This window comes from Hyla sarda, chromosome 5, assembly GCF_029499605.1.
Source record: "Hyla sarda isolate aHylSar1 chromosome 5, aHylSar1.hap1, whole genome shotgun sequence".
Lineage (NCBI taxonomy): Eukaryota > Metazoa > Chordata > Amphibia > Anura > Hylidae > Hyla > Hyla sarda.
The window spans coordinates 25,676,856-25,703,506 of record NC_079193.1 but is presented as its reverse complement, the minus strand read 5'-3'; the positions used below and the strand labels follow the sequence as shown (position 1 = coordinate 25,703,506).

Sequence of the window (26,651 nt, the reverse complement as noted above, 5' to 3'; positions counted from 1 at the left end):
CCTCTATAGTGGATCTCCCCCCGCGATCGCGCTGCGGGGGGGGCGATCCACCCCACTAGCCACCAGGGAGCATTCACATGTCCCTTTTAGACGCCACTGTCAGCTTTGACAGCGGCGATCTAAAGGGTTAATAGCCAGCCGCGGCGATCGCTGCATGCTGGCTATTAGTAGGCCCCCGGCTACTGAAAACAGCCGGGGGCTGCAGAGTATGGAGGGGGCAGGAATCCAGAGCCCGCTCCATACATACTGCAGAGCGCCGCATGCATCTCCCCGTGCAGACGTGCCTCCTCCCCTCACCTCTCCGAAGCTACAGCTGGGGGGAGTGAAGGCAGAGGACGCAGGTCTGCACGGGGAGCAAGAAGCCACGCCCCCTCATCTCCCCCCGCATGTCTGCAGAGCAAGAAGCCATGCCCCCTTAACTTCCCCCCGCACGTCTGCAGAGCAAGAAGCCACGCCCCTCATCTCCCCCCGCATGTTTGCAGAGCAGGGGAGAGAAGACAAATAGACAGCTTCTCATCTCCCCTGCTCTGCTTCGGAGGACACAGGCTGCAGAGTATGGAGCGGGCAGGAGTTGGGAGCCCGCTCAGTACAGACTGCAGAGGTCCGGGCGACTTGTTAGTTCCGGTCCTGCTTGCCCGAAGCCGGGCTAAGGGCCGGACAAATTCACCTGTCCGGCGCCCGGAACTGCTTGTCCCGGGCGTCGGGCGATAGGAATTCACATCCCTGGTTACACTGTTTGATAGAGCCCGGATAAAGTCTTAGGAAACCTAAAAGTACCGTCATACATGGCTTTTTGGGGTACTTTTTTATTCGGATTAATTTCATTCAATTTCAGATTTGACCAAATTGGACGCAAATGATTTCCTGAAAATTTGCTCATCTTTTGTGACAACCACCACAGTCATAAATATTGTCACTTTCTTTCTTCCACTCATTTTACTGTTTTCTACCAAGTGCTTTATGGCTCCTTGTAAATGTATTTTTAACTGCGTATAACAGACAGTGTGCATTTCAAGCCGTAGTGTTTAAAAAAAAAAGTTAAAATACACCGCAAAAGTGCAGCGATACCCTGTAAGTTCAGCCAAGCTCGGCAGGGGGCGACAGTGAGCACAGAAAAAAAAAAAAACCTTCATCAGTAGTTCTTGAGTGAGCCTGTTATGCCTGGTATAAAAAAGGATTTATGTACAACCACAGAAACCAAAAATTAAAGCCTTCATGTGATCTCGATTACAATGTGATGTTTATACGCTGCCTATACATAAATCAGTATTTCCTAGGGTACACTAGAACTGGGGTTTTGCGCAGTGATAAGTGGTTCTGGGCTGACAAAAGGAGTCTTGTCTGGGGTCTTATTTATGGTGTCTGGCCTGGGGTCTTATTTACGGTGTCAGGCCTGGGGTCTGATTTACGGTGTCAGGTCTGGGGTCAGATTTATAGTATTGGGCCTGGGGTCTGATTTATGGTGTCAGGTCTGGGGTCAGATTTATAGTATTGGGCCTGGGGTCTGATTTATGGTGTCTGATCTGGAGTCTGATTTATGGTGTCATGTTTGGGGTCTACTTTATGGTATCAGGTCTGAGGTCTGATTTATGGTTTTGGGCCTGGGGTCTGATTTATGGTTTTGGGCCTGGGGTCTGATTTATGGTTTTGTGCCAAGGGTCTGATTTATGGTGTCGGGCCTGGGGTCTATTTCATGGTGTCAGGTCTGGGGTCTGATTTGTGGTGTCAGGCCTGGGGTCTACTTTATGGTTTCAGGTCGGAGGTCTGATTTTATGGTTTTGGGCATGGGGTCTGATTTGTGGTGTCGGGCCTGGGGTCTGATTTGTGTTGTCGGGCATGGGGTCTGATTTGTGTTGTCGGGCCTGGGGTCTGATTTGTGTTGTCGGGCCTGGGGTCTGATTTGTGGTGTCGGGCCTGGGGTCTGATTTGTGTTGTCGGGCCTGGGGTCTGATTTGTGGTGTCGGGCCTGGGGTATGATTTGTGGTGTCGGGCCTGGGCTCTGATTTGTGTTGTCGGGCCTGGGCTCTGATTTGTGGTGTCGGGCCTGGGGTCTGATTTGTGTTGTCGGGCCTGGGGTCTGATTTGTGTTGTCGGGCCTGGGGTCTGATTTGTGGTGTCGGGCATGGGGTCTGATTTGTGTTGTCGGGCCTGGGGTCTGATTTGTGGTGTCGGGCATGGGGTCTGATTTGTGTTGTCGGGCCTGGGGTCTGATTTGTGTTGTCGGGCCTGGGGTCTGATTTGTGGTGTCGGGCCTGGGGTCTGATTTGTGTTGTCGGGCCTGGGGTCTGATTTGTGGTGTCGGGCCTGGGGTATGATTTGTGTTGTCGGGCCTGGGCTCTGATTTGTGTTGTCGGGCCTGGGCTCTGATTTGTGGTGTCGGGCCTGGGGTATGATTTGTGGTGTCGGGCCTGGGCTCTGATTTGTGTTGTCGGGCCTGGGCTCTGATTTGTGGTGTCGGGCCTGGGGTATGATTTTTGGTGTCTGAATTCAGGAGTCTGCTGTGCTTGTATCTGAATTGATTTTTGGGTCTGTTCTGGGGTCTGAATCGATGTAGAGTCTGTTAAGATGTAGTCTGACAACTGGGATTTAAAGTCATTGTGCAGTTTGCTGTCTAATTTACAATAAGAACTTGCATTTTATTTATTTTTATTCATATATATATTTTTTTTGGTATAATGATTTATTAAGACGTATACCCACAGTTGTCTGTTGGATCTTCAGAACCATTTCATTCATCTCCCCATCATTCACCTTCTTGAGTCCTCCATTAAATCACTGCATTTCAGCACATCCCTGTCTAGTCAGTACAGTATATCTTTATTATATCATTGTAAATTGCATCCCAGGGAGCAGAGAAGTGTAACTCTGATATCTAATATAAAATACAAAGTTATGTTCTTCAGCAGCTGAGGTGTTCATTATGATGTTCTGCAGCAGCTGAGGTGTTCATTATGATGTTCTGCAGCAGCTGAGGTGTTCATTATGATGTTCTGCAGCAGCTGAGGTGTTCATTATGATGTTCTGCAGCAGCTGAGGTGTTCATTATGATGTTCTGCAGCAGCTGAGGTGTTCATTATGATGTTCTGCAGCAGCTGAGCTGTTCCTTATGATTTTTTTCCGCAGCTGATATGTACATTATGATATTCTGTGCCATCTGATGCATGCATTATGATGTTCTGCAGCAGCTGAGGTATAACCGTCAATCAAGGCGAAGAAACCTGCCTGGGCAGCGCCGCTTATCTCTCGTATCACCATTGATGTGTATTATTAAAGTATTAGACTTCTGGGTCAGGTGCAGGTTAGGTCCCCCCCGCTATGATCTCTCTTTCGTGTTGCTTACTATTCGTGCCATAACTGTGAGGTCTGGATAATGGTCAGTGGACCGGCTTACTGCTACTTTAAGGTTATCATATTGTAACAGGATTTGTGTGCACGTAAATCTTAACCCTGTGGTAAATCACATAAGCTCAGACATCATAAGTCACCGTCAGGGGCGCTGACATATAACATTGTGGGTCCAGCGGCTGCAGACCGGAACCATTCCTGCTGACTGACATGTTCTGCTATAAGGTACTATATGTCTCTTTATTTATTAAACGTCATTTCTTAATGAAAAACGCCCCAGAGGGTCAGAGGGGGCGACAGATCTGATACCTCAGACTTTTCATTCTTACTCTGTGGGGAGTTAATCTGTGCCGTATGTTGGAGTCTTTATACCAGTGTTTTCCAGCCAGGTCTAATTCATCAAATAGTCGTACATTGGATCATAAAAAGTTGCATATGTGAAAATGCCTGCTTTAAGTTGTAATTTTGTGATAGAATACTGAATTGATTTAATTGTCTGGTTTGGGGTCTGAATTGATATTGGAGTCTGGTCTGGGGTCTGAATTGATATTGGAGTCTGGTCTGGGGTCTGAATTGATATTGGAGTCTGGTCTGGGGTCTGAATTGATATTGGAGTCTGGTCTGGGGTCTGAATTGATATTGGAGTCTGGTCTGGGGTCTGAATTGATATTGGAGTCTGGTCTGGGGTCTGAATTGATATTGGAGTCTGGATGTCTGAATTGATATTGGAGTCTGGTGTCTGAATTGATATTGGAGTCTGGTGTCTGAATTGATATTGGAGTCTGGTGTCTGAATTGATATTGGAATCTGGTGTCTGAATTGATATTGGAGTCTGGTGTCTGAATTGATATTGGAGTCTGGTGTCTGAATTGATATTGGAGTCTGGTGTCTGAATTGATATTGGAGTCTGGTGTCTGAATTGATATTGGAGTCTGGTGTCTGAATTGATATTGGAGTCTGGTCTGGGGTCTGAATTGATATTGGAGTCTGGTCTGGTGTCTGAATTGATATTGGAGTCTGGTCTGGGGTCTGAATTGATATTGGAGTCTGGTCTGGGGTCTGAATTGATATTGGAGTCTGGTCTGGGGTCTGAATTGATATTGGAGTCTGGTGTCTGAATTGATATTGGTGTCTGGTGTCTGAATTGATATTGGAGTCTGGTGTCTGAATTGATATTGGAGTCTGGTGTCTGAATTGATATTGGAGTCTGGTGTCTGAATTGATATTGGAGTCTGGTCTGGTGTCTGAATTGATATTGGAGTCTGGTCTGGGGTCTGAATTGATATTGGAGTCTGGTCTGGTGTCTGAATTGATATTGGAGTCTGGTCTGGTGTCTGAATTGATATTGGAGTCTGGTCTGGGGTCTGAATTGATATTGGAGTCTGGTCTGGGGTCTGAATTGATATTGGAGTCTGGTCTGGGGTCTGAATTGATATTGGAGTAGTCTGGTCTGGGGTCTGAATTGATATTGGAGTAGTCTGGTCTGGGGTCTGAATTGATATTTGAGTCTGGGGTCTGAATTGATATTGGAGTCTGGTCTGGGGTCTGAATTGATATTGGAGTCTGGTCTGGGGTCTGAATTGATATTGGAGTCTGGTCTGGGGTCTGAATTGATATTGGAGTCTGGTCTGGGGTCTGAATTGACATTGGAGTCTGGTCTGGGGTCTGAATTGACATTGGAGTCTGGTCTGGGGTCTGAATTCATATTGGAGTCTGGTCTGGGGTCTGAATTCATATTGGATTCTGGTCTGGGCTGGGGTCTGAATTGATATTGGAGTAGTCTGGGCTGGGGTCTGAATTGATATTGGAGTCTGGTCTGGTCTGGGGTCTTAATTAAAGTTGAAAGTTTGTACTGGGGTTTCAATTTGTTTTGTGGGTTGCTGTCTAATTTAAACTTTTAAACTTTTTTTTTTCCGGGTACAGTAATTTATTAAAACGTGTATATTACTTGTTCCACACAATCCACATTTGATATTCTATTTTAAGCATTTTCAGAATATTTTTTTTTCATCTTAATTGGTGGGCATTGGTGGGAAAACTTTAAGGGTCCATGCACACTATGGAATCTCCGGCAGGATAAATTCTGGGTAAAGATCCCGAGGGCGGCCGATGCTGTTGGCGCTAGGACCGCGCTGTAATTGCCGGTCCCCATAGCCTGCAGTACATTCCGCCACTCATTCTTTAGGTGGCAGAGTTCCAGCCACCATAAACTCCACCACTGAAATTCTGTAGTGTACATGGTGCAGCGGAATCCCTTTGACTGTGCTGCACCGGAATTCCGGTCAGAAATTCTGTAGTGTGCATGGGTCCCAGCTATAAAATAATGGAGAAATCAATAAAGAGACAGTTGATTTCTTCAAATCTCTGTTGTTTTCACTATTCAGTCTGCGTTGGAGCAGTCACCAATAATCTACGTTTTATAGAAGATAAATAATACAAATAATACAAAAACATTTTGAAATGGTGATGAGATTTACAGACACACCTTTGAAATTTTGGAACCAATGGATCCCATAGACTTTTATTGGGTCCCTTTGGTGTCCATTTATTTAGCAGGATCTGACCTGCTCCAAAAATTTTGACTTGCGTGAACATGTCCTAATTCTAGATCTTTGTGCAATGCAGCAGGGATCCAGAAAAGACCTTGGGGGAAAAAAAACGGATACTTACAGAGGTGCCAGTTGTATCAAGTCAATAGGGTTTTATCAAAATGTATAATGCGTTTCGAGGGGCATATCACCTCTTCATCAGGTCATAACATTACAAAGGAACCGTGGAATATAAATCAATACATGCATGTATCGATTCTAGATCTTCACCATGGATTCCTGCTACACGATCTAAAATAAATGTGATGTACTAATTAGTGTCCGAGCCCATCGGCCATATCATGAGTGACCTTTATTCAGGAGGGGGCGCTCTCCTCTCTGTATTGAAGTCTCTTAGCTTTGGTATCTAAACTTGATGTGTAAACCAGTGCTCAGTTGTGAACCCCACTCTGGGGTTGCCCATCATTGGCCCTATAAGCGTGTGTGCGCCAAATGAGATCTTGGCACCGGTCGTGTAACAGCCTCCGCCAATCTCTAAATTTGATTTTCAGGATTAGTGCTGAGCTTTGCAGGAGAAACAGGTCTTCTGGGCGTCGGGTTAAATCGATTGTGTCATTAACTTCTTAGGTGGCTGTAATCTGCGAAAGGAGCTGTGAGTGCTTTACGGGGCCGGCGACCGAGGCTAAACCACCCTCAGAATAGATATATTTCTTTTATTCCTTTGTTTTCTCCAACCGCAAAGAGAGTGACTTGTTTTGTTGGTAAAATAGGATGTATGTAGCGGGTCGGACTCGTGTGTAGTCACTACATGTTCCCTCTTATTTGGGATGGTCAAAACAGTCATATAGCAGGAGGGGGTTAATGTCAGTAGTCTGTATTACTGCTGGTCTGCAGGGGGTGAACATCTGGTGATTTGGGGCAGAGAAGGGGTTAATGTCAGTATCTGTGATCCAGGACTAATGGTGTCCCTGATTGTCTAGGGCAGTGGTCTCCAAACGATGGCCCTCCAGCTGTTGCAAAACTACAACTCCCAGCATGCCCAGACAGCCATCGGCTGTCCGGGCATGCTGGGAGTTATAGTTTTGCAACAGCTGGAAAGCCATCGTTTGAAGACCACTTTGGATGGAGGATTAAATGTCTATGGCCAGAATATCCCTTTAAAGGGGTTATCTAGGAAAAAACTTTTTTTTTTATATATCAACTGGTTCCAGAAAGTTAAACAGATTTGTAAATGACTTCTATTAAAAAAATCTTAATCCTTTCAGTACTTGAGCTGCTGAAGTTGAGTTGTTCTTTTCTGTCTAAGTGCTCTCTGATGACACCTGTCTCGGGAACTGTCCAGAGTAGAAGCAAATCCCCATAGCAAACCTCTTCTACTCTGTGCAGTTCCCGAGACAAGCAGAGATGTCAGCAGAGAGCACTGTTCTCAGACAGAAAACAACAACTCAACTTCAGCAGCTGATAATTATTGGAAGGATTAAGATTTTTTAATAGAAGTCATTTACAAATCTGTTTAACTTTCTGGAGCCAGTTGAGATGTCCATATCTCTGGTGGGACTATAGCAGAGAATGGGTTAATGTCTGTATCCCTGTTGGCCTAGGGCTGAGAAGGGGTTAATGTTAGTATCACAGGTGCTTTAGGTCAGAGAAGAGGTTAAGTGTACCTGTTGCTTTAATAATTTTTCGACATATGCTGGAGATATGTCAAAAGTTCTCATCGTTCATTGACATTTGACAATTGTTTCTGCGGAATCCGCTCAAAAATGCATTTCCGTCTATAAAGACAGCGCATTTCTGAGCGGCCATGGAGCTTGCATGTTCTGACGGTGCCTTCTGAAAATTTTATGGATGGACATTCCGTAAAAATTTATTTGTGTGAACATACCCTAAGGCTATTTTCACACAGCGGAATTTCCGTGCGAAATTCCGACGGAGTTTACTGCCCATTACTTTTGCTTTCTGCTTTCCACAGAAAAATAGGGTCAGTCTATATTTTGCGGAATTCCATGGAGGAATCCCATTAAAGTCTATGGGGCTTGAATTTCGGAGGAATTCTGTGTTCTGAGAACACAAAAAAAAAGCTGAAATTTCACTGGAATTCCGGCAAAATTCCACAATTCTGTTCAACAAGCTTTGCTGTGTGAACATACGCTTATGCATATTGGTGACACAATTATAGGTCTGGGTGCATGCCCGGACAGCCTTTGGATCAGCGATGTGTACAGACATTTTGGGGGGGGGGGGCAAGGGCTCAGGTAGAAAAAAAAGGTTACTTCTTCTAATTAAGGCCGGGTTCACACCACGTTTTTGCAATACAGTTCCCGTGTACGTTTTCAATTTGAAAACCGCATGGAACCGTATAGAAAACCGTATGCATTGACTCTCCATTGAGAACCGTATGCCAAACAATGCATCAGGTTGTGTCTGTTTTGCGTCTTGTACGGTTTTGTCCGTTTTTTTCCTGTAGCCAAAACCGTAGCCTACAGAGTTTTTGGTCTAGGTGAAAAACCGTATGGAAACCATTAGGGATCAACCGATATTGATTTTTTTAGGGCTGATACCGACAATCTGGGACCTTTTCAGGCCGATAGCTGATAATTTATACCGGAATTTCGGAATAAGTTATCGGCTATTTCTCCGACCCCAACCCCCCCCCCCCCCCCCCCGGCCCCGCAGAAGCTTAAATCAATGAACTGCAGCAGCTTTTGCGGGGCCAGAGACTGCCGCCGCCAGCTTATCTCCCCCTGCCTTTCCTGGGGTCCTCCCCAGTCCAACCACCACGCCGCTGCCCCATTGCCTCCCCCATCCCCGATTTTATAATTACCTGTTCCTGGGGTCCGCGCTACTTCTGGCTCTGAACTGTCACTGTGCGCACTGACGGTGACGTCGCGTTGAGGATGTCACTCGTCATTGTGCAGCGCGCAGGACGCCGCAGGAGCCAGAAGTAGCGCGGACCCAGGGAACAGGTAATTATAAAACTGGGGATGTGGGAGGCAATGGTGCAGCGGTGGCGGCGGTCTCTGGCCAGGGGGAGGGGCGGGCATTATCGGCATATCGGCAAGGTAATTGCCGATACCGATAATATCCAAAATCGTGACTATCGGCCGATAATATCGGCAAAGCCGATAATCGGTCGATCCCTAGAAACCATATACTTTTTTTAACATGAGAGTCAATGGGAACCGTACAGAACCGTACGGTTCCATCCGGTTTGCACCATTCGACTTTTGACTTTGCACGTTTTTTTCTTGGAATTTCAGTCAAACAGGTGAAACTTTATTCATAATAGAGTGAAAAGTTAAAAACGTATAAAAAAATTTTTTCTTAAACGGATGCAACAGGACATCATTTTTCAAACAGTATACAGGTTCAAATGTGCACACACGTTTTGATACAGTTTAGTCCGGTTTTGAGGAATCCACTTTTCATCCAAAAACCTGATACGGGAACTGTATTGCAAAAACGTGTTGTGAACCCGGCCTAAAACATATTTGTAAAAACCTTACATATGTTAACACAACACATTTCCTAAGTTAAGGGACCTCCGGTAGTTATGTCAGCTGAATGGGAACCCACATCAACCCATGGAGGTCCCAATCAGTAAGGGCATTATAGGGCAGGTGCATTAAAAGCTCAGGGGCTCAAGCCCCCTTTTGAGTCTGTATGCACGTCCCTGTTTTGGACATCCTGGATGCACCCTGGTTGGGAAATGCTGTAATTGACGGTCATAGAAGTATATACTGTGTACATGATTAGGGAGAACTAAGAGCAGGGGCACCCTATGTGTATCTGTGTGTGTGTGTGTGTGTGTGTGTGGGGGGGGCGGGGGTGGTGGCGTCATCATTTGGAGACCACTGCCCTAGACAATCAGGGACGCCATTGGTTCTACATCACTGGGATACTGACATTAACCATTTCTCTGCCCAAAACCACCAGACGTTCAGCCCCGCAAACCAGTAGTAATACTGACTACTGACATTAAAGGGTCCCTCTCATTAAAACAAATTTTTGCTGTTGCACTCCTTATGGTATATAAAAAATATTTCCAATATACTTTGTTTTAAAAAAAAATGAAGTTTTCTATGTTTTATTTGTGCTTAAAAAAAGCTCAAGAGCACATTTTCCCCCCATCTCGTACACAGACTTTGGACTGAAGCCCAAACACAGGAAGTGCAGCCTGGAGTGCTGAGGGGGGGGGGGGGGGTGTCCAGCCAACAGCATATGACAGTTAAGTGTGAGAGGAGCTATGATTGGATGAGGCTGGACACACCCCCCTCAGCACTCCAAAATGTGGGGGAAAATGTGCTCTTGAGCTTTTTTAAGCACAAATAAAACATAGAAAACTTCATTTTTTTTTTTAACAAAGTATATTAGAAATATTTTTTATTTACCATAAAGAGTGCAATAGCAAAAATTTGTTTTAATGAGAGTTACCCTTTAACCCTTCCTCTAATTATTTGGGTGCTACATGGCCATTTGGACCGATTGTAGCACCGTGACTGCGTGGACAGATTTTTGGCACTTAGACACCTGCCGGGTCTGTGAGCAGCTGCATCCTGACACCTGGGGGCGTCTCAGGGCTAGAAGCGCCTACTAGGAGGTCTCAGGGCTGGGGCTAACACTAAAAGAGGACCAGGTAGAGCACCCACCCTTGGTTGGTGGCACTAGTCCCTAGGTTGGTTGCACTTTGATACCTTGATGGTGGTTGGGGTTCTCAGAGCAGTTGGCGACATCTCAGCATTCTGACAACAAAAGGGGGGTATCAGAGGGACAGCACCTTGAAAACTTCTTATGACACATCCCTGGTATTACATATAACTATTTTTGTTTTTTTTCCCTATCAGCTCGCCCAGTTCAGACAACGCAAGGGACAGAGCGACAGCCAGAACACAGCCAAAAAGAACAAGAAGAAGAAGACATCCTCCGGCTCTAAACAACACGACAAGAGCGATTTAGTGTCGGAAGCTGGCCTGTCACAGAGCAATGACGCCCCCTCTCAGACCACCCCCAGCGGAGCCGCCACCACCGCTGAGTTCACCATCATGAGAACGCTGCCCCAAGGGGAGATAATCCAGCATGATAAGACTTACACCATAGAGGTTAGTAGTACTGCATGTGTATATATTATAGCCTCTACTAACTCTTATTACCAACCAATGATGTAGATCAGCATTTTCCAAACGCCATGCCACCAGCTGTTGCAAAACAACAACTCCCAGCATGCCCGAACAGCCTTTGGCTGTCTGGGCATGCTGGGAGTTGTTGTTTCGCAACAGCTGGAGGCATGGCGTTTGGAAAATGCTGATTTAGACCATGCATAATGTACATTAACCGCCGATATATACCCAATAGAACGTGGACATTGATGTGGATGGTAATTTGGAACCCCAAACTACCCCCATAACCAGATAAGATCAGGATCAGAAACAGAATGTAGTCAGGAAGTGTTGTCAGGGGGATATGGCAATAGATAAGCTGGAGGCCTTGCACTAGTGGCTTTAAGAAGTGCGGTATCTGTACAAAAACTAAAGCCTATGGGTTATTTTATAGCACTTCTGGGATTGGGGGGGGGGTTCCTTTAAAGGGGCTGCCCCCCCTGTAAATATTATATAGTGCAAGTCGTGAAATATAGGCAGCAAAGATGTGGAGACTAGGAGGGGCTAGGGAACAAGAAGATACTGATTCTTTTCTGTGCGCCAAACTCTGTATAGCTGCCAGAGGAGGAGGGAGACTGACTAAGGGATTTATTGAGGACTAAATTTACAGCTGTCAAGGAGGAAGTTAAAAAGTACCTGTCACCAAATAAACTTTTCTAAACTAACTCAGTCTATGTTCCCTAACTACTTCAAACACTCCTCCCACCCTTAAAAAAAATTCAGAGCTTTAAAATACTGTGTATCATACCTTTCTTCATACTTACATAACGCAATCTCCCAGCAGGAGAAAGTGGGTTTCCCAGCAAGCATGACATCACTGAAGCCTGCTGGGGGACCACTTCTTCCCTCACATGGTTGCAGTGCTGTGTTGAATAGAAGACCTCAGGCTCTGTGCAGCTTTCAGTGAGGCTCTATGCAGCCTTTATAGAGGCTCTTTGCAGCTTTCAGTGAGGCTCTGTGCAACTGTCAATCAAGCTAAGTGCAGAGAAGCACTTCCTGAGTTTGGTCTCCTGCCAGGCCGGGAGGAGACCAAACTCACTGTGTTAATTGCAGCAGGGACATGAACAGCGCCACCTATTGGCCGATTTTTCTATTACATTTTAAGCATATTTATGTTGATAATTTTAAAAGCAAGTGAATAGGAAAGTGTCTTCTAATTACACAAGGAACACTATATTAAAAGTTTTATTTGGTGACAGGTTCTCTTTAAGGAATTTTTATGGTATATCCAGTATCCCCCATGACCCCTGAAACTGTTTATATGCTTTTTTGATCCTTTTGCTAACCATTCTTCATAGCTTCTTACTTTCTTAACTAGTTCTACCAATGACTCAAGGGATGGTACTTTCTTATCAAACCATAACCTCAAAATGAGCAGCTTAGCCAAAAAAGGAGTTTTAGGTACAAACTTAGTCTTCCTATTTCCGTTACATCTCCAAGAATAGCCGTTTTAATTGTTACTTCTATTGAGCAATGCAACTTTATTTCCATATGTAAAATAATAATCTCACTCCAAAAGTTGGCAATTTTTGGACAACCCCAAATAAATGGAGAAAATCGTCTTAATCTAGGCCGTGCTTGGGGCAATTAGCACTTTCATTTTAAACAAAGCCACTGGTGTGTGGTAGAACTGAAATATTATTATACTTCACTGTGTTTTATAGTATAGATACCTATTCATCTTCCCTTAAAGGGGTACTCCGGCCCTAATATATCTTATCCCCTATCCAAATAAGATGTATGAACGCGGGGGTCCTGCCGTTGGGGACCCCCGCAATCTGCCATTCCACAGTCACCTTTTTGAGCTCTCCGCAGCGCTGGACGCTCCGAGTGTGAAGCGTGGCGACCATTGGGCCGGAGTATCGTGACATCATGACTCCGCCCCCGTGTGACGTCACGTCCCGCCCCCTTAATGCAAGTCTATGGGAGCAACGTCACACGGGGGCGGAGTCATGACGTCACGATACTCCGGCCCAGTGGTCATCACGCTTCACACTCGGAGCCTCAAGCGCTGCGGAGAGCTAATAAAGGTGGGTGCTGATTGACAGATTGCGGATAGGATAGGGGAGAAGAAGTATTAGGGCCGGAGTACCCCTTTAACTCCCCTACCACCCCCCCCACCTATTTGTTATTTTAGTTAAATGTGCATTTGGTGCCAACTCTAAGACTGCTCTATGCAAATTTCCTAATTTAGGTTGAGTTTATGAATTTGTCTTTATATGTTCAATTACGTGGATATTTACAATAAAGAATTTCTTATCCCTTGTAGACCTATATGCCTCCCCCAGTTGTAGGTACCAGAATTTCTGTGTTTCCACCAATCCAAACCTGTCCTTTAATACCTCAAAGGGCTTTAAATCACCCCCCTGGCATATGTGGCTAACTCATTTTATACCCTTTTTTCCCCAAAATTTCCAGTCCAACCCCTTCGTGAACTCCTCCAGTGCCATGTTGTGCCATAGTGGAGTAAATATTAAACTTCCTCTAATGCCGCAAATATTTTTTAGTTCCCTCCATATCTTGATATATCATTTAGCCTGTGGGGATTTCTGGCATTTATTATCAACATTCCATTACTGGAAACTATATTTACTTTTTCCAGAGGAGGAAGGAGACTGACTGGGTAATTTTCAAGGACTAGATTTACAGCTTCCAGATGGAAAAGGACACAGAGTGGGATCTATATTTACAGCTGAAAGAGGAGGAAGGAGACTGACTGGGAACTTAAGGAGGACTATATTTAAGGCTGGCAAATGAGGAAGGAGACTGACTAGAGAACTTTGTGGGGACTGTATTTACTATTGTCAGAGGAGGAAGGAGACTGTGGACAATATCTACTAGTAAAAGAAATGCAGGACCAGCAGAATCAGCTGCCTTAAAAAGGTACTCCACCGCACACATCTTATCCCCTATACAAAGGATAGGGGATAAGATGTTAGATCGTGGGGGTCCCGACACGATCTCTGGACCAGCAGCTGCGGCATCCGGAACACACAGAAGCTTTCAGCTTTCGTGCAACACAAAAAGAGAGAAACACAGCCGCACATCCACCATTTGTAATTTGATCTACTTGCTTCTTAGCATAATTTCAAAAACTAACAGGTTGTTATTATAAAGCTTTCAGCTTTCACCATGCCCCCTCCATTCATGTCTATGGGTAGCCATCATGCCTTCTCCATTGGACTTGAATGGAGGGGGTGTGGCGGGTTGCATCGCCAATCATTGGGCACGTAGATGAGTTCGCTCCGTGACTCGAATGACAGGGGTGCTGGCCCGGAGATCGCGGGGGTCCCCAGTGGCGGGACCCCCGCTGTCTGACATCTTATACAGATAAGATATATAGATAAGATGTGTGCGGCAGAGAACCTCTTTAAAGGAGATCTCCACTGTCTAATCGCGGGGAGGCCAAAAGCTGGGACCCCCCGCAATCTCCTGTACGGGGCCCCTGGCCCTCCATGTATCTCTATGGGAGAGGCAGAGATGCAGTGTTCTTGCATCCCGACCCCTACCATATAGCTGTATGGAGGAGGCGTGTCATCAACCTTAGTGAGGTCGACAACACGCACATTAGCCGCGCTAAGCTGTGGCAATGCTGGGTTTCCATGTGTCAGATCGCGGGGGGGGGGGGGGGGGGTCTGTCCCAGCGGTCAGACCCCCCCCCCCCCCCCCCACGCGTTCAGACACTTATCCCCTAGGTAATACGTGTCTAACACTGCAGTACTCCTTTAAAAATGTCTTTCTATTGGAAAGTTAAAACATAGGCAGGTACATACACATGGACATGGTTGACTCATATGTGTTTCTATGTGTGTGAAACTGCATATGTTTTGACTTTCTGATAAGAAATTTTTACCACTCCAATGGTTCTGTATTTCTCTAACTGGACTTTCTCTGTCCATTGCTTTGGGTCGACCACACAGATCTCTGCATATAAATAGGTGGGAGTTAGTTAGTATTACTTATATCTTGACAATATCTACTACTGCTAGTGAAGAAATAGGACAGGGGAATTTACTTGGGACGAAAATTACAGACTGCAGAAGGAAAAGGACACAGACTGGGAACTTACTGAGGACTATATCTACAGCTGCCAGAGGAGGAAGGAGACAGACTAAGGGTATGTTCACACTGAGGAATTGGAGAGGAATTTACACGAGGAATTCCGCTCGCTTATTCCTCTCCAATTCATTCAGCAGTGCCAAACCCCATTGATTTGAATTGAATTCCCTTCCGCACGAAGATTGAACATGTTCTTTCTTCATGCGGAATCCGCCTCTAAATTCCCATAGACCGCCATGTAAATTTTTTTTTTTGCGGCAAATGCATTTTCGAGCGAAAAAAACAACCAAACAAAAAAATAAAAAGGAAATTCTAATTGGTAATTGTAGTCTAGCAAAAAAGAAAAAAAACTGTTTCCTCCTATATTCCGTGTGGAAAATCCGTGCGAAATTCCGCATTAATTCCACGAGAAATTAAAAACGGAAATTCCGCAACAGAATTTTTAAACAAGAATTCCTCTCCAGTTTCTCAGTGTGAACATACTTGAATGGTTTGTGCTCCAGGTGTTCTTATATCTACCGCTGCCAGAGGAGGAAGAAGACTGACTGGGGAAATTACTGGGGGCTATGTTTAAAGTTGCCAGAGGGAGAATCATATTGGTATTGATGTTCTGCAGGAGAGGAGTGAAAGACATATGAAGGGCTTTGGGAATTGTAGTAGGGAAAATAAGATGAAAAGGCCATATTTTTGTGTAGAAACTGTGCACAGTAGTTTAAAATAGCTTTTTTTGGACTTTTTTTATTTTATTAACTTAATTTGTGGGATTTGTTTTACTGCATTGCCTACACACTACTAGCCACATCACAATTAAAATATGTGAAAGGGAATAATCCATCACAATGTAGAGAGAGAATGTACAAGTAGTCAGGTCATCAAAGCAAGAATGACCGGTCATGCTTCCAACTCTTCAGGATCCGTGTTGTCGTATGTATGGTTGTATATAAAAGGGGTACTCCGCTGCTCAGTGTTTGGAACAAACTGTTCCGAGCGCTGGAGCCGGCACCAGTTGCTTGTGACGTCATACCTCTGCCCCCTCATGACGCCCCACCCCCTCAATGCAAGTCTATGGGAGAGGGCGTGACGGCTGTCACGCCCTCTCCCATAGACTTGCATTGAGGGGGCGGGGGCGGGACACCATGAGGGGGCGGGGCTATGACGTCACGAGCTTCCAGCGTTCGGAACAGTTTGTTCCAAACGCTGAGCAGCAGAGTACCTCTTTAACTAGAAGAAGCCTTATTCAAATAGGTTTTGTTTTAATCGCAGCCTGAGAGCGAAGTTTCCACCACCGCCGACGATTATAGTTCTGAGGTAAGCGAGGCGCCCGCATGCTGCATGCAGATCATTCATCTCTCCCCATCCGGCCTGATTTGCCTCTCATTAATGAATGTGAGATTTATTCTGCTTTCTGTACCATCCCGTCCCACTCTGCCCCCGAGAAATCATTAGAAATAAATTGCTCTCCTTTTCACACCATGTTTCTTTCCTTTGTCTTGTCTGTAATAATTCTGTTTGTTCGCTGCCTCGTTTTACACATCCACATTGAATGGTTTGTGCTCCAGGTGTTATTATTTATATTCACTACAGGAGAACTTGTGTTTCTTTTTATTAATTTTTTTTTTGCTCTTTTTTTTATTTTTTGTCTTTTATATTCTTGTAATAAAGTGAATTTGTCATGTACAACCAGTGATGTAAACTTCTGTGCTTTCCCTTCACTCCTGTATGGTAGGTTTGCTCCAATTTGTTGATGTTATTATGTTGTGGATAATCAAAATTGCAAACCCGCTCTATCGATCTTTTACCACTGTAAGGCTGGGTTCACACCACGATTTTGCTATACGGTTCCTGCGTTAGGTTTTTGATTAAAAAAACGCATTCATCAAAACCTGACTAAACTGTATCAAAACATGTGTACAAAGTTTTATCTGTATACGGTTTGAAAAATGAGGTCCAGTTGCATCCGTTTTTTTAAGAAAAAAAAAAGTATACGTTTTGAACTTTTCACTCCGTTATGAATAAAGTTTCACTTGTTTGATTGAAATTACAAGAATTTTTTTTTGGGGAAAGTCAAAATCCGTATGGTGAAAACTGGATGGAACCAGTTCTGTACGGTTCCCATTGACTCCCATGTTAAAAAAAAAAAAAAAACTTATACGGGTCAATACGGTTTTTCACCCGGACCAAAAACCGTGGTAGGCTACGGTTTTCTGTCCAGAAAAAAAAAAAGGGTACAAAACCGTATGGTTTGAATAAGTTATTGGTGGAGGCCAAGAATAAGTCAACATATGAAAGAAACCAGCTCACCGCCTGTAGACCTCCTTAATTGGAAGAACTTCAAATATTTTGGAAGCGCGGAACAGGTATCCAATACTTGGTGTGAACATGTCCTCAAGTAGAAAAGTGCAAAAATCCAGCTCCCAAAAAAATATTTAGTTAAAAGTCCAAACATTTATTAATCATAATTAAAATAACGAACTCCAAAAATAGGGTGGTTTAAAAGCATAGCAGAAAAACCGTAACTCCAAAAATAGGGTGGTTTAAAAGCATAGCAGAAAAACCGTAACGCGTATGTTTGGACTTTTAACTATATCTTTTTTTGGGAGCTGGATTTTTTGCACTTTTCTACTATTGGTGGAGGCCTGACTGTTGCAGCCCCCTCCACACTGATCACGAAAATGATTGAATGAAGTGCAAGCACACATGCTTAGCCATCACTTCCTTCACTTTATATGGGACTTCCAAACATAGCCAAGCTCTGTAATTGGCTATCCTTGGAAACCATATAGACCAGCATACACGCTGTTGCCTTTTTCGCTTGGCGTGGGAGGGTTTGCTAACCTAGGTTCTCGTGATCAGTGAGATGCCCACTGTTCTATCCTGTGGATAGGTGATGACCCCTTTAATGAACTCCAGAGCCTTACTAAGATAGGGGGTAAGATAGAGGGGTCTCTAATACTAAAGGGGGTAGCGAGTCTGATCAGCACCCTGTATTACTTATATTGCGGTGTAACATAGAGAAGTAATTCCAAAGTGCTGCAGTGTCCAGCTCACCCTTTGTAGCCCCCAGCGTCTCGGACCTGAGCAGACCAAGTCCAGGCAATATGGAAAAAAAGAAAGGTCCAGCGCTGTGTCGGCAAATTCGCGAGGATTTATGAACAGAAAACATACAGGTACAGACCAGGTGACGCGTTTCTGCTGCTAGTACAGCCTTAGTCATACAAAGGCTGTGTACTAGCAGCCGAAACGTGTCACCTGGTCTGTACCTGTATGTTTTCTGTTAATAAATCCTTGTGAATTTGCCGACACAAAGCGCTGGACCTTTCGTTTTTTTCAACATAGATAAGTAGTCTTTCAAGATATAGAAAATAACCCGGCACTCGCTACCTTCATTATGCTTTTTCTTTATTGTTTCAAAGTAAAATGCAGGACGCGTTTTCGGCAATTAAACTATGGAAAAACCAAAACATGTTCTGCTTTATATGTGTGTGTGTTCTACTTTATTTTGCAACAATAAAGAAAACGCATAATGAAGCAAGCGAGTGTCGGGTTCTTATTTATATCTTCTATTTAAGGGGTACTCCAGAGGGAAAAAAACGTTTTCAAATGAATCGGTGCCAGAAAGTCATACAGATTGTAAATGACTTCTATTTAAAAATCTTAATCCTTCCAGTACTTATCAGCTATTGTATGCTCCAGAGAAAGTTGTGTAGTTCTTTCCAGTCTGAGCACAGTGCTCTCTGCTGCCACCTCTGTCTGTCTCAGGAACTGTCCAGAGTAGGAGCAAATCCCCATAGCAAACTTCTCCTTCTCTGGACAATTCCTGACATGGACAGAGGTGTCAGCAGAGAGCACTGTGGACAGACTGGAAAGAACTACACAACTTCCTCTGGAGCATGCAGCAGCTGTAAAGTACTGGAAGGATTAAGATGTTTGCATAGAAGTAATTTACAAATGCGTTTAACTTTCTGCCACCAGTCGATTTGAATTATAATTTTTTTTGCTCCAGAATACCCCTATAAAAGGATTATCCAGGATTAGAAAAACATGGGTACTTTGTTCCAGAAACAGCACCACTCTTGTCCTCAGTTTGTGTTTGGTATTGCAGCTCAGTTCCATTCAAGTAAAAGGAGCTAAGTTGTAATACCACACATATCCTGAGGACAGGTCTGGCGCTGTTTGTATTAAAAAGGGGTTATCCAGAATTAGAAAAAGCCAAACGGAGACTTACCGCTATTGTCATTGTGTGATCATTTTCACTATTGGTGGCATGGCCTCCCTTTTAAAAAAAATGTAAAGGGGTACTCTGGTGAAAAACATTTCTTTTTAAAGCAACTGGTGCCAGAACATTAAACAAATTTGTAAATTACTTCTATTTAAAAATCTTAATCCTTCCAGTACTAATAAGCTGCTGTATGCTACACAGGAAGTTCTTTTATTTTTCAATTTCTTTCCTATCTGACCACAGTGCTCTCTACTGACACCTCTGTCCATGTCAGGAACTGTCCATAGTAGGAGAAAATCCCCATTGCAAACTGCTCTGGACAGTTCTTGACATGGACAGAGGTGTCAGCAGAGAGCACTGTGGTCAGACAGAAAATAAATTTCAAAAGAAAATAACTTCCCCTGGTGCATACAGCAGCTGATAAGTACTGGAAGGATTAAGATTTCTAAATAGAAGTAACTTAGAAGTCTGTTTAACGTTCTGGCACCATTTGATTTAAAAAAAAAAAAAAATGTTTTCACCGGATACCCCTTTAACCCTTCTCAAATGTCGATGTACTTCCTGGTCCCTCCCGACACGACAGTGATTGGCTGTAGCAGTCACATGTCCTTGGAGGTATAGACTGGTGGCAGGGATCTGGGCAAAAGAGAGAATCAGGAAGGTGAGTATTTAGTTTGTTATACTATATGAGTGTTTTCCAACCAGTGCACCTCCAGCTGTTGCAAAACTACAACTCCCAGCATGCCCGGACAGCCGAAGGCTGTCCGGGCATGCTGGGAGTTGTAGTATTGCAACAGCTGGAGGAACCCTGGTTGGGAAACCGTGCACAAAGGTATGAAATCACTTTATAGTTCCATGTATTGCATCCAGAGCTGCCGTCTGGCCCCAAAACCAGCACTGTGGCCCCTTCGCCTTCGTAGCCAGCCCCATTCACTTGAGCAGGCCCCTGCGGCAGGCTGATATCCCCGAGCCAGGTTGCCATAGAATTTCATTAATTACTTGGATTAAATGTTCTTTTTAGCTGCGGCTCTAATCGCTACAAGACCGTAAATCTTAGGACAGGACATGCGTCTGCCCAGACATTTTGTGTCTAACAAGAGCTGTAGTCAGGGCCTATTCAGTCCTTCCCCGGAGAGAAGCAAAATAGCAATCACAGGAGCAGCGGCGCGGTCACAAAGTGGAGCAAATCACCGGCAATTTATCTCTGCAAGAACAAGCCGCCACCGCTCAGACACAGGCACAGGGCCGAGGCTTTACACGGTTTGGTGTTTTTTTTTTTTTTTTCCATTTTAACGGAGTCCCCTAATTTTATTACAATAAAGTTCTATCATTAGGAAGTAGAATCCAATAGCCAGCACTCCATAAAACCTTTTTCTTTATTAGGAAATATTAAAACACATATCAAATCCATGGATAAAAATGTTAAAAAAACAAAAAACACAGAAGAAAAACAAAAAAATAACGCATTTCGGATCTACATGATCCTTACTACAAGGAGGGATAATATAGATCCAAATGCAATATGTACGGTATGTTTTTCTTGCTTTTTTTCAGTTAATTTAATTTTAATTTATTAATTTTGCATATTTTTCTTTATTTGTTTATTTATTAACTATAAAGTGAACTGTAAAAAAAAATAAAAAAATAAAAAATATTTTAAAGGGGTATTCCAGGAAAAAACTTTTTTTTTTTTTTTTATATATATATATCAACTGTCTCCGGAAAGTTAAACAGATTTGTAAATTACTTCTATAAAAAAAAATCTTAATCCTTTCAGTACTTATGAGCTGCTGAAGTTGAGTTGTTCTTTTATGTAATACAGGATCAACAACCAAAAAAATTTGCTGATATGGGGGAAATCCATAAAAAATAACTTTTAATAGATATATATTAAAATCCACCAAAATAACATACTAGTGCTCAAAGTAACCAGCACCAAATCATAACAACCGAAGTTGCAGTTACCATATCTAAATGTGGATTTACAAAATGTCACACACTATTGCTAATCCATACAAAGAAATACCAACGCGTTTCTGCCACAATAACGTGGTGTCATCGGGGGAATCAATATGCAATAGATTATGGTGTATTTAGGCTATTATACTCAGCCCTCAAATAACAATAAACTGCATAAATTTAATTATAAAAACTGGTAAGCGGAGAGCAATGGTTATTTTAAGGAGGGAGACACCTGATACATAGTGTTCAACCCATTAAAGGGGTACTCCAGTGAAAAACTTTTTTTTTTTTTTTAAATCAACTGGTGCCAGAAAGTTAAACAGATTTGTAAATTACTTCTATAAAAAAAATCTTAATCCTTCCTGTACTTATTAGCTGCTGAATACTACTGTGGAAATTCTTTTCTGTTTGAAACACAGAGCTCTCTGCTGACATCACGAGCACAGTGCTCTCTGCTGACATCTCTGTCCATTTTAGGAACTGTCCAGAGTAAAAGGAAATCCCCATAGCAAAAAGGACAGACATAGCTGTTCTGGACAGTTCTTATAATGGACAGAGATGTCAGCAGAGAGCACTGTGCTCGTGATGTCAGCAGAGAGCTCTGTGTTTCAAAAAGAAAAGAATTTCCGCTGTAGTATTCAGCCGCTAATAAGTACTGGAAGGGTTAAGATTTTTTAATAGAAGTAATTTACAAATCTGTTTAACTTTCTGGAGCCAGTTGATATATATAAAAAAGTTTTTTTCCTGGAATACCCCTTTTAAACATTCCATTTTCAGAGTTGGATGTGGCAAAGACAATAAAAATCTACAGTATAACAGTGAATGTAAAAATCTTAATCCCTCCAGTACTTATCAGCTGCTGTATGCTCCAGAGGAAGTTGTGTGGTATTTTCCAGTCTGACCATAGTGCTCTCTGCTGACACCTCTGTCTTTGTGAGGAACTGTCTAGAGCAGGAGAGGTTTTGCTGCTCTGGACAGTTCCTGACACAGACAGAGGTGTCAGCAGAGAGCACTGTGGTCAGACTAAAAAGAACTACACAACTTCCCCTGGAGCATACAACAGCTGATAAGTACTGGAAGGATTAGGGTTTTTATATAGAAGCAATTTATTAATTTATATAACTTTCTGGTGCGTGTTGGTGTGAAAACATTTGTTCACCACTGGAGCACCCCTTTAAATAAGTAATCCGCCCCTAGAAATCTTACCCCCTATCCAAGTGATAGGGGATAAGATGTATGATTGCAGGGGTCCTGCCACGATCTTTGTGCAGCACCCGGCGGGTGGCGGGGTCGTGATGTCAATGCCACACCCCGTCGTGATGTCACGAGGGGGGCGTGGCAGTAACGTTAAGATCCCACCACCCACTCCATGCATTCGGAACAAAATGTTCCGAATGCTGGGGCAGCGGAGAACCCTTTTAAGTTAACTTTACTGGAGATGGTGTATTAAAACCCACTCACTTTTCATGTAATTAGTCCCATAGGCTTCTAAATGTCTGTGTTTTTGAAGTTAAGAGGGAGCACCTCATGTGCATCAAAATACACTGTGTGTGTCACCTGTATATTCAGCTCATAGCCTTCCGGATGTTGTTTTTGTCACAGGTAGTCGATGACCTCTTTCCGTTACCGGCCAACAACACCACACACATACTATGGGTACAGTATAATGTCCGCCGTCATGGCGTATCATTAACACAGCGCAACTAACATGCTTCCAGCAGCTAAGTCATTGTTTCCCAGACTGCTTCCAGCTGTTGCAAAACTGCCTCCAGCTGTTGCCTCCAGACTGCCTCCAGCTGTTGCCTCCAGACTGCCTCCAGCTGTTGCCTCCAGACTGCCTCCAGCTGTTGCAAAGCTGCAACTCCCAGCATGCTCGGACAGCCAACGGCTGTCTGGACATGCTGGGAGTTGTAGTTTTGCAACAGCTGGAGGCATCCTGGTTGGGAAACATTTGGTTAAAGGGGTATTCCAGGAAAAAACATCTTTTTTTTTTTTTTTATTGTTTATTTTTTTTTATATCAACTGGCTCCAGAAAGTGAAACAGATTTGTAAATGACTTCTATTAAAAAAATCTTAATCCTTCCAATAATGATCAGCTGCTGAAGTTGAGTTGTTCTTTTCTGTCTGACAACAGTGCTCTCTGCTGACATCTCTGCTCGTCTCGGGTACTGCACAGAGTAGAAGAGGTTTGCTATGGGGATTTGCTTTTACTCTCTACAGTTCCCGAGACAGGTGTCATCAGAGAGCACTTAGACAGAAAAGAACAACTCAACTTCAGCAGCCCATAAGTACTGAAAGCATAAAGATTTTTTAATAGAAGTAATTTACAATTAACATTCTGGACCCAGTTGATATATAAAAATTTTTTATTTTTTTTTCCTGGATAACCCCTTTAATAAAGTGCTGACCTTTTTATTAACATGCATCCTAACACCCTCTTCTCTTTTTTTCCGATATCTGTTGCATAATATTAATAGAGAAACAGAGATCAGAAATAATATATAAAAAAAAATATTTAAAAAATCCTACGTTGCTCAGTTATCATAGATGAATTTGGCAGAAATGTGTCAGTGCTCTTGAGGTGCAAATTATCTTGAAAATAAAGAAGGTTACCTTGGCCTCGGTGCTTCCTGATAGTTTAATACGGCGGCTTCCTAACGGGGGTTGAAGCAGCCGCGCAGATGTTGTGTGTGACTTTGCAGACTTGTTCGGTTCACTAACTGAGCCGGGTTATTATTATTATTCAGGAGGAAGAATTCGGGGTCCGGGAGACTTTCTCCGAGCGCGGTACCCAGAGTTCACAGACGCGGCTGGAGGTGATGGAGGACGAACTGGCCGGGAAGCAACAGGAGATCGAGGAACTAAACAGAGAGCTGGAGGAGATGAGGGCGGCCTATGGCAATGAGGGGCTTCAGCAGGTACATCGAGTATAATTCTGGTGATAGTGTTTTGGAGTTTTTTTTTTTCATTTTTAATAAAAAAAAAAAAAGGTTTTAATTTATTGACATTCTTGTATTGCTTAAAAAAACAGAGCTGATTTCTGTCAAAAACAGCTCCACGTCTGTTCCCAGGTTGTGTGTGGTATTACAACTTGGCTCCATTCACTTCAATAGGACTGAGTTGCAGAACCACAGACAACCTGGAGACAGACAGGGAGTTGTTTTTGAAAGAAATTAGCTCTGTTTTTTTTTAAATTTCTGGATAACCCTTTTAAGCGTACCTGTCATATTACAGATAAAAATTATGCTTTGGTATGTTACTTAAGAGGTCATGATTTACATGACTTTTTTTTATGTGTCTAGCTTCTGTATTTGGCTCACAAATCCCTCTGTTCTGCTGCTTACTCCTTTTGACATCCACTGCCCTGGAAGGGGCTTTTCTGAGGCAAGCACTGAGCCTGCCCTCATTCACCATGCATTCACTTCCCCCCTGAGTCTGCTGTGCTGGGTCTCTTCATCCAATCACTGCAGGCTGCTCTGTAACCCCCTCCTCCCCTTTCATGCTACTGTCTGATAGGACACGAGTGAGCACAGAGGAGTGCAAGTCCTGCCGTCACTTACTAGACTTTGTCACAGCCTGTACTTCAGCTGGGACAAAGATGATGCTTAAGTCGGACAGGATTATGTTCTGGATGGTATGGGGACCCCTAGTTTGTTTTTGTTTTTTTGTTTTTTTTTATAAGCCACGATTTCTATAAAAAGGAGATAACAATTTGTTATGAAGTATATTAGAAAGGTTACTGTTCTGTCAAGATGTACAACATATAAAAAGTTTTTATTCTGTCAATGCCCATTTAACTTTTACCCAACATGTGGCAGTTTTAGAAGAGAGAAGAAAAATGTATTACAAGTTATTCTTCATGCCGGTTCCTCCAGCCGCTACAGTTCTAGAGGCTTAGCTGGTCCAGGGTTTGTTTCTCTCTTCCCAATCCATTGTAAGAGATGCCCGTCTACTTTAAATTGGTTTCTTATCTTTCTTCTCATTAAGCACAGGGGGTTTATTATCAATAAGATCTGACAGGGTATAGGTGGATCCTATAAAGACCCCAGTGATTGGCTCCAAAGTTGCCTCTTAGGGGGATTCTCTCCTGCTGTATTAGAATCTGGTCATACTGGATTATCTTCTCTTTCTCTTTATTTGAGGGTTAACTTTGCACAGAAATATGACCCCTGGGCCAAGACCCATTGCAAAGTCAACCCCCCAGTCCTTAATTATATTAAAACTGATCGCCTATCCATGTCATAATTTAAATCAATATTAGTTGTGACCGACCGTGCAGGGTTTTGGGTCTGATCTGTTATTGCAGCAGCCAGTGGCCTTCGCTATTTAGATTAGCCTGCCTAATAGAGCACGGATCTAATAGATCAATGCAGTACATATGCATTCATCTGTAAATATGAAAATATAAATAACCCCCTCTCATAATAAAAATTCAAGCCCCCCCCCCCCAAAAAAAAAAAGAAAAAATAATAAATAAATATATACAGTCATGTTGGCAGCCCTGAAATTTTTCAAGAAAATGAAGTATTTCTCACAGAAAAGGATTGCAGTAACATGTTTTGCTATACACATGTTTATTCCCTTTGTGTTTATTGGAACTAAACCAAAAAAGGAGGAAAGAAAGCAAATTGGACATAATGTCACCAAACTCCAAAAAATGGGCTGGACAAAATGATTGGCACCCTTAACTTAATATTTGGTTACACACCCTTTGGAAAAAATAACTGAAATCAGTGGCTTCCTATAACCATCAATAAGCTTCTTACACCTCTCAGCCGGAATGTTGGACCACTCTTCCTTTACAAACTGCTCCAGGTCTCTCTTATTGGAAGGCGCCTTTTCCCAACAGCAATTTTAAGATCTCTCCACAGGTGATCAATGGGATTTAAATCTGGACTCATTGCTGCCACTTTAGAACTCTCCAGCACTTTGTTGCCATCCATTTCTGGGGGCTTTTTGACGTATGTTTGGGGTCATTGTCCTGCTGGAAGACCCAAGATCTCGGATGCAAACCCAGCTTTCTGACACTGAGCTGTACAGTGCAACCCAAAATCCGTTGGTAATCCTCAGATTTCATGATGTCTTGTACACATTCAAGGCCCCCAGTGCCAGAGAAAGCAAAACAACCCCAAAACATCATTGACCTCCACCATATTTCACTGTAGGTACTGTGTTCTTTTCTTTGTAGCCTCATTCCGTTTTCGGTAAACAGTAGAATGATGTGCTTTACCAAAAAGCTCTATCTTGGTCTCATCTGTCCATAAGACAATTTCACAGAAGGATTTTGGTTACTCAAGCTCATGTTGGCAAAATGTAGTCTTGCTTTTTTATGTCTCTGTGTCAGCAGTGGGGTCCTCCTGG

At 43.3% G+C, this 26,651-nt stretch overlaps 1 protein-coding gene across 4 annotated transcripts in view; it reads left to right on the top strand.

Annotated features, from left to right (window-relative positions):
• AKAP9 (A-kinase anchoring protein 9) overlaps positions 1–26,651 on the top strand; it is a 330,692-nt gene that overhangs the window by 63,349 nt on the left and 240,692 nt on the right. For 2 of the 4 annotated variants that reach the window (XM_056519032.1, XM_056519031.1), the window contains exons 3-6: positions 10,739–10,993; positions 16,373–16,417; positions 22,893–22,946; positions 24,038–24,208. In XM_056519032.1, the coding sequence (XP_056375007.1) occupies positions 10,739–10,993; positions 16,373–16,417; positions 22,893–22,946; positions 24,038–24,208 (525 nt within the window). The remainder of the gene's footprint in view (positions 1–10,738; positions 10,994–16,372; positions 16,418–22,892; positions 22,947–24,037; positions 24,209–26,651) is intronic. The other 2 variants (XM_056519033.1, XM_056519035.1) reach the window with 2 other exon arrangements.